The 17,137-nt window shown below is 38.1% G+C and overlaps 1 protein-coding gene across 2 annotated transcripts in view; it reads left to right on the top strand.

Annotated features, from left to right (window-relative positions):
* Nucleotides 1-17,137, top strand: part of LOC121011357 (zinc finger protein 30 homolog) — a 173,586-nt gene that overhangs the window by 151,723 nt on the left and 4,726 nt on the right. For both annotated transcript variants that reach the window (XM_040445637.1, XM_040445638.1), the window contains exons 3-5: nucleotides 12,985-13,111; nucleotides 13,625-13,723; nucleotides 14,957-15,010. In XM_040445637.1, the coding sequence (XP_040301571.1) occupies nucleotides 12,985-13,111; nucleotides 13,625-13,723; nucleotides 14,957-15,010 (280 nt within the window). The remainder of the gene's footprint in view (nucleotides 1-12,984; nucleotides 13,112-13,624; nucleotides 13,724-14,956; nucleotides 15,011-17,137) is intronic.

The raw sequence follows: 17,137 nt of genomic DNA, 5'->3' as shown, positions 1-17,137 counted from the left end.
ACATCCCAAAGGGATTGGAGTATCATGTTTTTAATTTGATTTTTTTAAGTTTATTAATTTATTTTGAAAGAGAGAGAGAGAGAGAGCAAGCAGGGAAGGGGCATAGTGGGAGAGGGAAAGAGAGAATCCCAAGCAGACTCTGGCACTGTCAGCACAGAGCCTGACATGAGGCTCGAGCCCATGAACCGTGAAATCATGACCTGAGCTGAAATCAAGAGATAGTCACTTAATTGTGCACTGTTGTGTTTTCATTTTCATTTGCTTCCATATATTTTTTAAATTTCTTTAATTTCATTCCCCAGTCTGTGGTCCAGAGAGGTTTTCCTCTTGCACTAACTCAATAACTCACAATTTCACAGCCCTTCTACCTTTCTCTTCCTTTTGTCTCACCACAGAAGGGGTTCTCTCCCCTCCTTGCCTGTGCCATTTTATCTCCCCCAGTTCACATACATGCCCCTCGATCCCACAAAGCTGTCTCCCTCAACCTGTGGAGATCCTTCTGCCACTCCCCAAATTGATTTCCTGGGTGTTCCAAGTGATCTGACCTCAATACAGCTGTGTTTGAAGGACGAGGGAAATCCCAGTCCCCTTACTTCTCTGCCATCTTAACTCCCCCCTCAATGCATGGCTTCTTCATACTTCACATCCACCTGTTGCTTCTGGGATGTGTGTATGCGCGTGCTCGTGCGCGCGCGCGTGCGTGCGTGTGTGTGTGTGTTTAAGACTATTTTTTCTAATATAAGTTTTAGGTTTACAGTATATAAACTGTAAACCTCCCATATACTCTCCCCTATACATGCATAGCCTCCCCCATTATCAATATCCTTCACCAGAGTAGAACATTTGTTAACAATTAGTAAACCTACATTGACACATCACGTCCCCCAAAGCTCTTGGTGTTGTACATTCTATGGTTTAGGACAAATACATGATGACATGTATCCATTACTATAGCATCCTATAGGGTATTTTCACTGCCCTAAAAATCTCTGTTCTGCCTATCCATCTCTTTCCCATTCCCACAACTCCTAGTAACCACTGATATTTTAAAATCTCTCTATAGTTTTGCCTTTTCTAGAATGTCACATAACTGGAATTATACAGAATATAGTCTTTTCACATTGGCCTCTTTCACTTAGTAATATGCACTTACAAATCCTACATGTCTGCACCTGTCTTGATAGCTCATTCCCTTTTAGTACTGAAAAACATTATATTGTCTCAGTGTACTATAGTTTACTTACCCATTCATCTACTGAAGGACATCTGGGTTGTTTCCAAGTTTTGGCAATTGTGAATAAAGTTGCTATAAACATTCATTTGCAGGTTTTTGTGTGGACATAAATTTTCAACTCCTTTGGGTAAATACTGAGGAGCCCAATTACTTGATCATATGTTAAAAGTATGTTTAGTTTTATAAGAAACCACCAAGTGTCTGAACCATTTTGCAATCCCACTAGTAGTGAATGAAAGTTCCTGTCACTCTCCATCCTCACCCGCATTTAATGTCAGTGTTCAAGATTTTGGCCATTCTAATAGGTGTGTAGTAGTATGTAATTGTTATTTTAATTTGCATTTCCCTGACGACTTCTAATGTGGAGCAATATTTCATAAGCTTATTTTCTATCTCCATATCTTCTTTGATGAGATTTCTGTTAAGGTTTGGCCCGTTTATTTTCCTATTGTTGAGTTTTAAGTGTTTAAAAGAACATTTTGGATAATATCTTTTATCAAATGTGTCTTTTACAAGTATTTTCTCCTAGCCTGTGGTTTGTGTTCTCATTGTCTTGAAATCATCTTTTACAGAAAAGAAGTTTTTAATTTTTTTAAAAGTTTATTTATAAATGACAGGGCTTGAACCCATGAACCTTAAGATCATGACCTGAGCTGAAATCAACTGACTGAGCCACTCAGGAACCCCAGAAGGTTTTAACTCTAATGAAGTCCAACTTATCAGTTTTCTTTCATGGATCATGCCTTTGGTATTGTTTCTAAAAATTCCTCACCAAACCCAGAGTCATCTGGATTTTCTACTATGTTAACTAAGAGTTTTATAGTTTTGCATTTTACACATAGATCTATTGCCCGTTTTGAGTTAATTTTTTGTGAAAGGCACTCTGTCTAGATTCGTGTTTGCATGTGGATGTGCAGTTTTTCAAACACCATTTGTTGAAGAGTCTGTCTTTGCTCCATTATATTGCCTTTGCTCCTTTCTTAAAGACCAGTGATTGTATTTATGTGCAACTATTCCTGGAGTATTTTGTTCCATTGATTTTTTGTTGAATAAATTTGACATGCAACTGCCCAGGTTTAAGGTGTACAGCATATTACTTTTATACATTTATATATTGCAATATGATGGCTAATGTAGCTGTATTTATCACATAATTATAGTACAGTATTATTGTCTATATTCATTTTACTGTGCATTGGATTTTCTGTGGCTTATTTAAAGTAGTAAAATATACAAAGGATTTTAAACTGCAAGTTTGTATCTTTAAACATCATTGTTCTTATTCACCCCCACCATCCCCTTGTACCTGTTTTTTACACATTTAGTTTTTTTAGATTTCACATATAAGTGATATCATACGGTATTTGTCTTTGATGTATCTCACTTAGAATAATGTGTTTGAGGTCCATCACTGTTGTTACAAATAGAAGGAAACCCCCCTCTTCATGACTTAGTAATATTCCATTGTGTAGATGTACCACATCTTTTCTATTTGTTCATCAGTTGAAGGATATTTGGATTGGTTCCATATCTTAGCTACTGAAAATAATGCTGCAATAAACATGAGATTGTGTATATGTAGTCAAAATCCTGTTTTCATTTCCTTTGGCTATGTACCCCAAAGTGGAATTGCTGGATCATATAGTGAATCTATATTTAATTTTTTGAGGAATCTTGACATTGTTTTCCTTAGTAGTTGGATCAATTGACACCCCCAATAGCAATGTACAAGGGTTTACTTTCTGCACATCCTCACCAGCACTTATTATGATCTGTTCTGGAGAATGTTCTATGCGCACTTGAAAAGAATGTGTATTCTCTTGTTTTGGGATGGATGGGGCGCCTGGGTGGCGCAGTCGGTTAAGCGTCCGGCTTCAGCCAGGTCACGATCTCGCGGTCCGTGAGTTCGAGCCCCGTGTCAGGCTCTGGGCTGATGGCTCCGAGCCTGGAGCCTGTTTCGGATTCTGTGTCTCCCTCTCTCTCTGCCCCTCCCCCGTTCATGTTCTGTCTCTCTCTGTCCCAAAAATAAATAAAAAAACGTTGAAAAAAAATTTTAAAAAAAGTCCAGGGCCAGATGGCTTCACAGGTGAATTTTACCAGACATTTAGCCAAGAGTTAATACCTATTCTCAAACTATTCCAAAAAGTAGAAATGGAAGGAAAACTTCCAAATTCATTGTATGAGACAAGCATTATCCTGATACCAAAACCAGACAAAGATTCGAATGAAAAAGAAAACTACAGGCCAATATCCCTGATGAACATAGATGTAAAAATTCTCAGTAAAATATTAGCAAACCAAATCCAAACAGTACGTTAAAAGAATCATGCACCACAATCAAGTGGGATTTATTCCTGGGCTGCAAGAATGGTTCAACATTTGCTAATCAATCAACATGATACACCACATTAATAAAAGAAAGGGTAAGAACCATATGATTCTTTCAACAGATACAGAAAAAGCATTTGACAAAGTACAACATCCACTCATGATAAAAACCCTCAACAAAGTAGGGTTAGAGGGAACACACCTCAACCTAATAAAGGTCATATATGAAAAACCCACATTTAATCTCATTCTCAGTGGGGAAAAATTAAGAGCTTTTCTTCTATGGTCAGGAACAAGGCCAGGATGTCCATTCTCACCCCTGCTATTTAACATAGTACTGGAAGTCCTAGTCATAGCAATCAGATAACAAAAAGAAATAAAAGGCATCCGAAGTGGTAAGGAAGAGGTAAAACTGACACTCTTTGTAAAGTGACATGGTGCTCTATATAGAAAACTTGAAAGACTCCACCAAAAAACTGCTAGAACTTACAAATGAATTCAGTAAAGTCACAGGATATAAAATCAACATACAGAAATCTGTTGCATTGCTATACATCGATAATGAAGCAGCAGGAAAAAAATTAAGGAATCAATCCCACTTACAATTGCAACAAAAACAATGAGGTACCTAGGAATAAGCCTAACCAAAGAAGTGTATTTCTAATCTTGTTCATTTCACTCTTCATTTGTGATTAAGTATTTATTTAACTCTTTTATCTCTGTTGTAAGGGTCTCACTGATGCCTTCTATTCTTTTCTTAACCCTAGTGAATATCCTCATGATTGTTACTTTAAATTCTCCATCAGGCACATTACCTATATCTGTTTTGCGTACATATCTTGCCATGGCCTTATCTTGTTCTTTCATTTGGGATAAATTTCTTCATTTTTGCATTTTATCTAGGTCTTTGCCTTCTTGTCTGTGTTAGAAAAGGCAGTTTTCTCTCCTGCTCCTAAAAGTAATGATCTTCTGAAAGAAGTCATGTAGCACCTAGGGCCTGGTGCTTTAGGAAGATCTCTGGTGTGTGCTGTGTGTGCTCTGCTGTTGTGTTTTGGCTGCTCTATGCATCAGGGCAGTTGTCTGCAGAGGCTGTCCTTGCCTGCTGTGGGCAGTGTTTGGTCCTTGGCCTGAATGTGGTGAGTTTTAATTAGGTGTGCTCTGGTGTGCTTGTAAAATGAAACCACCTCCACCAGAACTGCAGTGGTCAAGAGATATGGTATGGTCAGGGGTTTGTGCTGGTCTCCTGGGGGAGGGGACTGCTATGCTGGGACCGAGGCAGGCACGACTGAGAAGGGCAGTCCCTCCAGACCACAATGGGGTGGGGCTTGGTGTTTTCAAGTTAGGCAGCCAGCGGTGGAGCTATACTGCTCCCTGCAGGTGGCTCTGTGTTTATGCTGGGGGGGCAGGGGAGGGGAATGGTACTGGCCATTTGTTTACAGAGAGGTATTTCTGTGAACACTGTTTTCTCAGGCATGCGCTCTGACAGGAGTAAATAATCTCCCCGCTCTGCCCCAGGCACTCTCAGATCACTGTTTCCATGCTATCTGTTCCTGGATTGTCTGCCTTCTCTCCAGGAGCAGCACAGTACCCTTCAGGCTCTATCCCAGCCAAGCCCACTGACTTTTAAAACTCCAGGCTTTAAGCCCCCCTACCTGCAAGAACTCCCAAAATTCAGCTCCCCTCATTTTCCAAGCCAATGGCTTTGGTGAAATGTTTTCTTGTGTGTTCCCTTGTGTGCTCCTTTCTCTCTCTTGCCTTTGTCTATTATCATGGCTCCCTCCCCTCTACAGCACCTGTAATCCATTTCTCTCCTGAAGCATGTCTCCACACTTCCTACCTTTTCTTTTTTTTTTTAAACGTTTATTTATTATTGAGAGACAGAGTGTGAACAGGGGAGGGGCAGAGAGAGAGGGAGACACAGAATCCCAAGCAGGCTCCAGGCTCTGAGCTGTTAGCACAGAGCCCCACGAGGGGCTCTAACTCACAGACTGAGAGATCATGACCTGAGCCGGGAAGTCAGATGTTTAACCGACTGAGCCACCCAGGCACCCCTACGCTTCCTACCTTCTTTGATGTGACCTCTTCTCTCCCTTTAGTTGTGGATTTTGATTTGTCAATCTTCAGGTTGTTTCTGGGGTATATAGGATGATATATAATTATCTAGTTGTGTTCATGGGACAAGGTGAGCCTAGGGTCTTCCCACTGTGTCGCCATCTTCCTCTCTCTGTGATTTTTAAAATTTTATTGTTTTTCTTTTTTTTTTTTTTTTTTTTTTTTGAGAGAGAGAAAGACAGAATGTGAGCGGGGGAGGGGCAGAGAGAGAGGAAGACACAGAATCTGAAGCAGGCTCTAGCTCTGTGCTGACAGTTCAGTGAAAGCCTTAAGCTCATGAACCGTGAGATCATTACCTTAGCAGAAGTTGGACACTTAACCAACTGAGCCACCCAGGCTCCCCTCTCCGTGATTCTGTTGAGACTTTTTATCACATTTGAGTGTTAACATTTTGTTGAATGCTTTTCTGCATCTATTGATATCATATGATTTTTATTTTTTAGTCTGATTATCTGATGGATCACATTAATTTATTTTCAAAGGTTGAACCAGACTTTTGTACCTGGGACAAATCCCATTTGGTCATGGTGAATAATTGTTTTTATATATTCTTGGATTCAATTGTTATTATTTTGTGAAGATTTTTATATCTATGTGCATGAGAGATACTGGTCTGCAGTTTTCTTTTCTTGTAATGTGTCGTCTGGTTTTGGTGTTAGGGTAATACTGGTCTCAAAATGATTTAGGAGGTAATCCTCCTGCTTTTATCTTCTGAAATATACTGTAGAGAATTGGAACAATTTCTTCATCAATTGTTTGATAGAATTCACCAGTGAATCCATTGAGCCTGGTGCTTTCTGTTTCAGAAGGTTATGAATTGACTCAATTTCACTTATACATTTACACCTATTCAGATTGTCTACTTCATCTTGTATGAGTTTTGGCATATTATTTCTTTCAAGGAATTATTCCATTTCATCCATGTTATCAAATCTGTGGACATAATTGTTCATAGTATTTTTTATTATCTTTAAATGTCCATGAGATATGTAGTGCTGTCCCTCTTTCATTTCTTATATTAGCAATTCACATCTTCTGTATTTTCTTCTTAGTTAGCCTATCTAGAGTCTTATTTATTTTATTGATCTTTAAAAAAATATCTTTTGGTGTTGTTGATTTTCTATATTAATTTCCTGTTTTATTTTTTTTTTAATGTTTATTTTTGAGAGATAAAGAGACAGAGCACGAGCGGGGGAGGCACAGAGAGAAAGGGAGACAGAATCTGAAGCAGGCTCCAGGCTCTTAGCCGTCAGTACAGAGCCTGACATAGGGCTCGAACCCATGAACTGTGAGATCATGACCCAAGTCAAAGTCAGAGCTTAACCAACTGAGCCACCCAGGCACCCCAATTTCCTATTTTCAATTTCATTGATTTCTGCTCTAATTCTTATTATTTCTTTTTTTTTTTCTGCTTCCACTACATTTAATTTGTTCTTTGTCTAGTTTCTTAAGGTGGAACTTAGATTTTTTATTTTAGATTTTTCTTCTTTTCTAATGTATATACATTAATTGCTAGAGCAACTGCTTTTGCTGCATCCCATAAATTTTGATAGGTTGTATTTTCATTTTCACTTAGTTAAAATATTTTTAAATTCTCTTGAAATTTCTTCTTCGACCTATATATTAGAAATGTGTTGTTTAATCTCCATATATTTTGTGATTTTCTGGTTATCTTTCTGTTAATTAACTTCTTTTAATTCCATTGTTATTTGAGAGTAGACATTGCATGATTTCTATTCTTTTCAGTGTTAGGCTATATTTTATGTTCCAGAATGTGGTTTATCTTGGTGAATGTTCCATGTCAGCTTGAAAAGAAGATAATATTTTTAAATCATGCAAAACCAGGAGTCCCTTGTGGAAAAGATTGACAAGTATGACTTTTTGCCTTTTTTTTATAAACTATGATACATTTGTTGCAAATATTGCAACGTAAGTTGCAAATGCAAACTTACTACTAATCTCAATAAGGGAAAATTACTAAACACATTAAGTAGCCAAAATATAGGGGCACCTGGGTGGCTCAGTTGGTTGAATTTCTGACTTTGGCTCAGGTCATGATCTCATGGGTTTGAACCCATGTTGGGTTCTGTGCTGTCAGCTCAGAGCCTGCTTTGGATTCTGTGTCTCCCTCTCTCTCTGCCCCTCCCCTGCTCTCTCTCTCTCTCTCTTTCAAAAAATAAACAGACATTTAAATTTTTTTTAAAAAAGAAGTGGCCAGGGGCACTTGGGTGGCTCAGTCAGTTGAGCATCCGACTTTGGCTCAGGTCATGATTTCACAGTCCGTGAGTTTGAGCTCCACATCGGGCTTTGTGCTGACAGCTCAGAGCCTGGAACCTGCTTCAGATTCTGTGTCTCCTCTCTCCCTGCCCCTCCCCTACTCACACTCTGTCTCTCAAAAATAATAAATTAAAAATTAAATTGAAACTAAAATAAATAAAAAGTAAATTAAATAAAAATTAAATTAAAAAAATAAATTAAAAAAAATTTTAAGTGGCCAGAATATGAAAAAATAATTCATAGAATATGAACTGCAATAACAACTAGGCAGAAGCACTCATTCTTATAATGTAAAAATAATTATAAATATTATTTGAAGTATAAATGAGAACTTCCATTTTTACTTCTCATATAGGCAAACGTTGGGCACAGAGTGGGAAATAACATTCTCACGCCATCTTGGTAGGCAAGTTGAATCGGTAGGTACTGCCTCAATAGGGGCCAGCTGGAATTTTCTTCAAAACTTTAAAATTCATGTCTTGTCAGCAGCAATTCCAATTCTAGGACTTTATCTTACTGGTGTCAGGCATATGCACAAGGATATTATTCATGGAAACATTGCTTGTATAATTATAGCCTGAGCCAGCCAGATGCCCTGAAACATGATAATTTTATAGTAACTGACCCCAACTTTAGAAACAATGTCAATTTTCATTAATGGTACCATACAATTTTCACAAGGTATAGAACATTGTTAGTTGGAGAGTGTCCCATGGTCTTCCATCTGCCTAGTGAGCCCATCTGGACAGTTTTGTCTTCATGTCTACTTACCATCTATTGTCCTAGATTTTCCATTTTATGTTTATACCAGAATATTCTCTTGCCAATGTGCTAATGTTTTTTTTTTTTCTCTTTCTTGATCCCTTATGTAACTCTTTGCTCTTTTGCTCCCCAGTCCTGATATAAAACATCCTTTACTACCTCCTTTCAGTCCACGGAAAAGGCTGAAAGAAGGCATTTCTCCTCTGAAGCAAATCAGTAAAGACAGGAGGAAGAGTCTGCTTCTGAAAATGTGAACACACAATATAAAACTTCAGTGAACACCAAAAAATCAAAGAAACATTACACTAACAAAGGAACATGATAATTTAAATTAAAAAAAATTTTTAATGTGGGGTGCCTGGTGGCTCAGTCGGTTGAGCGTCTGACTTCGGCTCAGGTCACGATCTCATGGTTCGTGAGTTCAGGCCCTGCATTGGCTTCTGTGCTGACAGCTCAGAGCCTGGAGTCTGCTTCTGATTCTGTGTCTCCTTTTCTCTCTGCCCCTTCCCCCCACACGCTCTGTCTCTCTCTGCCTCTCAAAAATAAAGAAAACTAATTTAAAAATTTTTTTAATTTTTTAAAATGTTTTATTAATTTTGAGACACAGAGAGACAGAGCATGAGCCGGGGAGGGGCAGAGAGAGAGGGAGACACAGAATCTGAAGCAGGCTCCAGGCCCTGAGCTGTCAGCACAGAGCCCCACATGGGGCTCAAACCCATGAACTGTGAGATCATGACTTGAGCCAAAGTTGGACACTTAATCAACTGAGCCACCCAGGTGCCCCTAAATTTTTTTTTATTCTAGAGAGAGAGAGTGAAAGCAGGGGAGAGGGGCAGAGGGGGAGAGAAAAAGAATCCTACGCAGGCTCCATGCTCAGTGAAGACCCAGAGGCAGGGCTTGGTCCCATGACCCTGGGATCATGACCTGAGCTGAAATCAAGAGTCAGATGTTTGACTGAGCCAGCCAGATGCCCTGAAACATGATAATTTTACAGTAACAGACCCCAAATAAATGAAGACATGCAATTTGCCCAATAAAGTATTCAAAATAATTGTTTTAGGAAGCTCAGTAAGAAGAAAATATAGAAAGATAATTCAATGAAATCAGAAAAGCAATGCACAAACAAAAAAAGTTTAACAAGGAGATAGAAATCATAAAAAAGAAAAACAGGAAATATGGAGCTGAAGAATACAATGAGTGAAAGGAAAAAAATGCATCAACAGCAGACTTAACCCAGCAGAAGAATGAATCTGTGAAGTCATAGACAAGTCATTTGACATTACCCAGTCAGATAGGAGCAAAGAAAAAATGAATGACAAGATAAAGAAAATGTAATATCCGAAACCATAAAACTATTAGAAGAAAATACAAAGAAATAGCTTTTTGACATTCATCTGAGCAATGATTTTTTGGATATGACACCAAAAACACAGACAACAAAAGCAAAAATAAATAGGCAGGACCACATCAAATTAAAAAGCTGCCTAGCAATGGAAACAGTCAACAAAATGAAAAGGCAATGTATGGAATGAAAAAATATTTGCAAACCATATATCTGATAAGCCATTAATATCCAAAATACATAAGGATTTATATAACTCAGTAGCAAACAAAACAAAACAAATAAACAACAAACAAAAACAAATGACATGATTTGTACATGGGGAAAGGACCTGAATAGAATTTTTCTAAAAAAGATATACTCATAGCCAGTTGGTATATAAAAGGTGCTTAGAAGTGCCTGGGTGGCTCAGTCGGTTAAGCCTCTGACAGGCTCAAGTCATGATCTCACGGTCCATGAGTTCAAGACCGGTGTCAGGCTCTGTGCTGACAGCTCAGAGCCTGGAGCTTGCTTCAGGTTCTGTGTCTGTCTCTCTTTCTGCCCTTCCTGCAGTCGTGTGCTCTTTTTCTCTCTCTCAAAAATAAACAAACATGAAAAAATTTTTAAGAGAAAGGTACTTAACATCACTAATCACTAGGGAAAATCTGAAGATCACACAATGAGATATCATCTCAGACCTGTTGCTAAAAAGACAACAGATAAGTGTTGGTGAGGAAATAGAGAAAAAGAAAACTTTGTACATTGTTGGTTGAAATGTAAAGTGGTACAGCCACTAGGGAATACAGTAAGGAGATTTCTCAAGGAATTAAAAATTGAATTACTATATGATTCAGCAGTTCCATCTCTGGGTATATATCCTAAGAAATCAAAATCAGTATCCTGAAGAGATATCTACACTACCATGTTCATTTTCTTGCAGCATTATTTACAATGGTCAAGATATGGAAACAACCTACGTGTCCACTGATAGATGAATGGATAAAATAGATGTGAGCTCTCTTTATAGACATCTAGATAGATAGGTAGGTAGGTAGGTAGGTAAGTAGATAGATAGATAGATAGATAGAAAGACAGCAACATACAATGAGATACTATTCAGCCATGAAAATATGGATGTATCTAGAAGACTTTATGCTAACTGAAATTAGCCAGACAGAGAAAAACAAATACTGTAATGATCTCACTTATATGTGAGCTCTAAAAAAAAAAAAAAAAAAAAAAAAAGTCCAATTCACAGACAAAGGAGGATTGGGTTGGAGGAAAAGATAGGGATATGCTGGTCAAAGGGTATAGGCCTTCAGTGATAAGATGAATTAACTTTGGGAATCTGATGTACATCGTGATGATTATAGTTAATCATGCTGTGTTATGTACTTGAAATTTGCTAAAAAAGTAGAACTTATGTGTTCTCACTTATGTTACCTCACATAGTAACTATGTGAAGTGATGAATATGTTAATTAACCTAATTGTGGTAATCATTTCATAAAATAAACATATGTCAAATAATCCCATTGTACACTTTAAACATATGCAATTCATTTGTTGATTATACCTCAATAAGCTGAAACTTTTGTTTTAAATAAAAGAATAAAAAACAACAAAAGAGTAATGGTGCAGAGGAGATAACATATGTGATCCTTTGCTTCTGCAGAAATGTCTTATACAACCTCACATTTGTATAAATTTTGACTGAATAAATGACTCTAGTTGAGAGTTCATATCTCAGTATTGCAAAATTTGTCACATTAAAAAATTTTTTTCAAGTTTATTTTTGAGAGAGACAGCCACAGTATGAGTGGGGGAGGGGCAGAGAGAGAAGGGGAGAGAGAGAATCCCAAGCAGGCTCCGTGCCAGCAGCACGGACTTGAGTGGAAACCAAGAGTCAGACACCTAACTGGCTAAGCCACCCAGGCAGCCCTAAATTTGTTAACATTTTAAATTTTGTTTTGTTTGTCACTTTAGGACACTATTTTTTTAAAAGCATTTTTTAGTGTTTATTTATTTTTTGTCTGAGAGACAGAGAGACCATGAGTGAGGGAAGGGCAGAGAGAGGGAGACACAGAATCTGAAGCAGGCTTCAGGCTCTGAGCTGTCAGCACAGAGCCCAATGCGGGGCTCGAATTCATGAACTGTGAGATCATGACCTAAACTGAACTCAGATGCTTAACCCACTGAGCCACCCATGCACCCCATTTTGGGCCACTATTGAGCAGGCCGTTGTGTTTCTGTTTTCTGGTACATTTCATGTGACCTGCTTTCTGATTATTGAAAATTTTTGGATTTTTTTAAGGTTTATTTATTATTTTCAGAGAGAGGGTGTGGAGGGAAGGGGCAGAGAGAGAGGGGAGAGAGAGAATCCCAAGTGGGCTCTGCTCAGACCCACCAACTGTGAGATCATGACCCAAGCCGAAATCAAGAGTTGGGTGCTTAACAAACTGAGCCACCTAGACACCCCCAAAATGTTAAGATCTTCTTTATATTCCTATTATTCTAAAATGTTATCCTCTGATACCCTTTCAAGAGTTTACCAATTATTTATAATTTGAGTTTTCAGGGAGGAAGGGGAAGCAGGAGCATACTCCTCTTTACTGAGAATATACTACATACTCATTAGTTTTTTAATTGGGATGTTCCTCTTAATTGGATTTAGTATATTTTAAAACAAGAATGGACCTTGGAATTCACTCACTGGGCACAGTTTTTATCTGTAGGAATTGGGTTGTGTGAGTCCTGTTCTTTGATTAACACTAACTCTAGTCTTCACTCATATCACAAGTATTGAACCCACCCTGTTTGCTCTCCATTTCTTTCTTTTCCATTTCTCCAAAACTCTCCTTTACTTCCTCTCCTTTTGTTTCTCATCTCTCCTTCTACCATGAAGTCATTTATTTTCATTACACAAGAATAACTCAGGTTTTTTGTTTCAGGGATTTGTGATATTCAGGGATGTGTCTATCGACTTTTCTCAGGAAGAGTGGGAATGCCTGGACTCGACTCAAAGGAATTTGTACAAATATGTAATGTTGGAAAATTATAGCAACCTGGTCTCAGTTGGTAAGTATACCTTTATCCAAAAAGTCTAGAGTGCTCTAGAATATTTGCTTTCCCTGAGAAGAATTTCTCAACTCCTCTCATATATCCTATGTATTTCTTTTCCCTATTCCTAAAGAAATGGCTTGAGATTTGTAGAGTTGGGAATGTATGGCTTTGTTTTGTTTTGTTTTATTTTGTTTTTGTTTGTTTTGAGAGAGCAAGGGAGGGGGGCAGAGGGAGAGAGAGAGAATCCCAAGCAGGTTCCACACTCAGTGTAGAGCCTGGTGTGGGGCTTGATCCCATGACTCTGGGATCGTGACCTGAGCCAAGACCAAGAGTCAGACACTCAACCAACTGAGCCACCCAGGCACCCCAGGAATATGTAGTTTCATTGGTCCCAAGGCCAACTCCATCTTCTCTGCTTTTTTTGTGGCCCTTCCAATAGTGGCATCACCTTTTATTTGCTGTTCACAGGACAGGATTTGAGTCCTGGGATACCTACAACAAAAATCTCCTTTCTTCTCTTGTGAGTAGGACTTTGCATTCCCAAGCCAGATGTGATTTCTTTACTGGAGCAAGGGAAGGAGCCTTGGAGTGTTTTTGACAGTGAACTGACAAGGGACCCGTACCTAGGTAAGTGATTGATGATTATGTAAGGGAAAAGGAATGCTGGATATAAACCAGCTGCTCAGTGAGGAAACCACATCTTTGAGATGTTTGGAAGAATCTCCTCTCAAAGTCCCACAACTATTAAGAAAAGTAAACTACACTATGAACTTCCAAATGCCCACACCTCCATCTTCAACCTAATACTCTCCATGCTTCTTTTCTCTCATGTTTTCTGCCTATTCCTAGTAGGTAATTCTAATGAGAAGCTTCTACTTTTATGTGAGATCTAATTCCATTAGTTCACTCTCTCTTGCCTTTGGTCTATACATGTGTCATGCCTTTAAACATTTTGGTATTCAGTATATTCAGTTTTTTTAGTCATTATTTTATTCATGTATTCATTCTTTCAGCCAACACTTCCTAATATTCTGTGTTGTGGAGAATATTTTTCTAGAACATTATAAAATATATCAGCTATTAAGAAATTTATAGCCTAGGGATTGAGAAAAATTGGTGATGGGGATTAAGGAGTACACTTGCTGTGATGAGCACTGGGTGATGTATGGAAGTGTTGAATCACTATATTATGCACCTGAAACTAATATTACATTGCATGTTAAGTAACTGGAATTTGAATAAAAACTTTTTAAAAAATCCATAAAAATTATTCAAAATGTGGAATTAATTATAATTGTGGAATTATTTGCGGTTCAAATACCACAACCAGGGAAAATGGCTACAGACTAAATGGTGGAAAAGCCTCACAGAGTTGTAATAGTTGGAGCCCTAGGAGTGATTGCAGTCACCTTGGTAGAGAGTTTTGGGTATAAAGGTCCTGTGCTTGGAATAGGATAGTAGAGGTTGCAGGCAAGAAGAGATTGAGGTGAGGGAGGATGATCAAGCATTGCATGATGCATGCAATCAGCATAAAATAGAATGGGAGTGAGGGAGAAGGTCATGAACATGGATGATTCAAGGCAGAGGGCACAGTAAGTACAAAAGTCTTGAGGCAAGCAGGCTCATTGTGTATAAGGAGCACCAAGGTGACCAGAATGTCTCGGATAGAGCAAACAAAGAGGAGAAGAGTATGAGCTGTGATCAGAGATGTGTATGTTGGAAAGAGTCAGTTTATGATGACATTGTAAATTATGATTGAACTTTTTCTGAGTGAAGTGGAAATAAGTAAAAGATTTTAAGCAGAGCTATGACATAATTAGATTTTTATTTTTCAAAAATACTATTTTTTCCTATTTACAGAAGAGGAAACTGAGACACAGAGACTTGAAGTAACTTGTCCAAGGTCAACAACTAGTAAGTGTTGGAGATAAGGTTTAAACCCAAGCTGTACATGCTTCTTATCTCATAAGCTACATTGCCTCTCCAAGTCAAATCAAAGAAGTTTAGATATAGTGGACATGTTTTCATCTGAATTGCTGGTGAACAGATAGAAGTTAACTTTCAAAATCAATTTTTAAAATGAGTTTTTACATCCCATAAATAGGTAACTATAGCACACATATTACATGCATTTATATTATATACACACACAAACTCACACACATATATACAAATTCATCATGGATTTCCTCTAAAACACTATATCATATGCCTTCCTTTCTTAATAAACTTTCAGATATAATATTAATATATAATAATAGAGATATACTTGCATAATGAGGTTGTCTTCCAGATTCTTCCAATTTTAATTTCTAATTGAAACTTCCATTCTTCTATACTTTCTTTTGTAAATAGATTTTTCCCATATTTGTATGATTGATTTAAAAATTTTTTTTAATGTTTTATTTATTTTTGAGAGAGAGAGAGAGAGAGAGAGAGTATGAGTGGGGAAGGGGCAGAGACAGAGAGAGAGAGACACAGAATCCAAAACAGGCTCCAGGCTCTAAGCTGTCAGCACAGAGCTCGACACGGGGCCTGAGCTCGTGAACCGCGAGATCATGACCTGAGCTGAAGTCAGATGTTTAACTGAGCCACCCAGGTGCCCAGTATGATCGATTTTTTTTAAGTAGACAATTTTTTTGAGAGAGAGAGAGAAAGAGAGAGTGTAGGTGAGCAGGAGAGGGGCAGAGGGAGAGGGAGAGAGAGAGAGAGTCTTAAGCAGATTGCACGCTCAACACAGAGTTCAATGTGGGGCTCAATCTCACAACCACAACAAAATCAGGAGTCAAACACTCAGCTGACTGAGCCACCTAGGTGCCCCTAAAAGTAGACGATTTTTAAAGCTTTTTCCAGCGATGTATACAATGCATATGTTCAATTTTATTACATCATCTTGAGGAATGTGTATCTTTTTAAAAATAAATTATTCTATGTTTCTTTTAGTCTTGGAATCAAGAACAATATCTTGCCCATTTTTTTTTCAAAACAAGAATATTTTTAACAGTGAATGTCAAATTGTCCTATAATGTTTTACATTCAGGATTTATCTAAGCACAACCCCAATATTGAATTCACATTAAGCAATTTTTTCTGATTTGATACTTGGGGTTGTGTACTTCTTAAAAAAATTTTTTTAATGTTCATTCATTTTTGTGAGAGAGAGACAGACAGAGCAGAGCATGAACAGAGAGACACACACAGAATCCAAAGCAGGCTCCAGGCTCCAAGCTGTCAGCACAGAGCCTGACATGGGGCTCGAACTCACAAACCATGAGATCATGACCTGAGCCAAAGTTGGATGTTTAACCGACTGAACCACCCAGGCACCCCAGGGTTGTGTACTTCTTAATTCATCATATCAGGAGGCAAAGTCAAGGTGATTGGAGATGACTGCCAGAACTTTCCATTGGAAAGGTACATTTCCCCCCTTATAAATACTAAATAATTAGTGCAGTAATACTTGAAGACTGTATAACTATCCTGTAGAAATCTTTCACCCAAAATGTTTGGTATTCATTCTTATTCAAAACAGTTATTACATTGAGTTTAGAAAAGTTCTAATTTTATCGCTTTCTTTCTGCATTTATTGGTTGGCCTTGCTTTATTAAAAAGAGATTTTTCTTTCCACTTTTGTTTGAGAAACACTACAGATTCATTGCTTCTTTTAAAAAAATCAATATCTTACAACCCTTTGTAATCATTCTTTTTTGATATTAAACTATCATTCATATTTGGCCATTGAAAGCCCCTTACAACTAGCTTCTGCATCCTTTTTTTTTTCATGAGTGCATGAATCTTTAATGACCTTCTTGTTTCCTGGAACAAAAATATGTTCCAGTCTCATCTTGTATTATTCTTGCTCCCGACTTGGAATTAGCCAGCTCATTAAAATCTTAGTTTCTTGGGGCGCCTGGGTGGCTCAGTCAGTTGAGCGTCCGACTTCAGCTCAGGTCATGATCTCGCAGTCTGTGAGTGTGAGTTCGAGCCCTGCGTCGGGCTCTGTGCTGACAGCTCAGAGCCTGGAGCCTGTTTCAGATTCTG

This window comes from Herpailurus yagouaroundi, unplaced genomic scaffold (genome assembly GCF_014898765.1).
Source record: "Herpailurus yagouaroundi ecotype Mexico unplaced genomic scaffold, PumYag 194, whole genome shotgun sequence".
NCBI lineage: Eukaryota > Metazoa > Chordata > Mammalia > Carnivora > Felidae > Herpailurus > Herpailurus yagouaroundi.
This window is presented reverse-complemented; position numbering and strand designations above follow the sequence as displayed.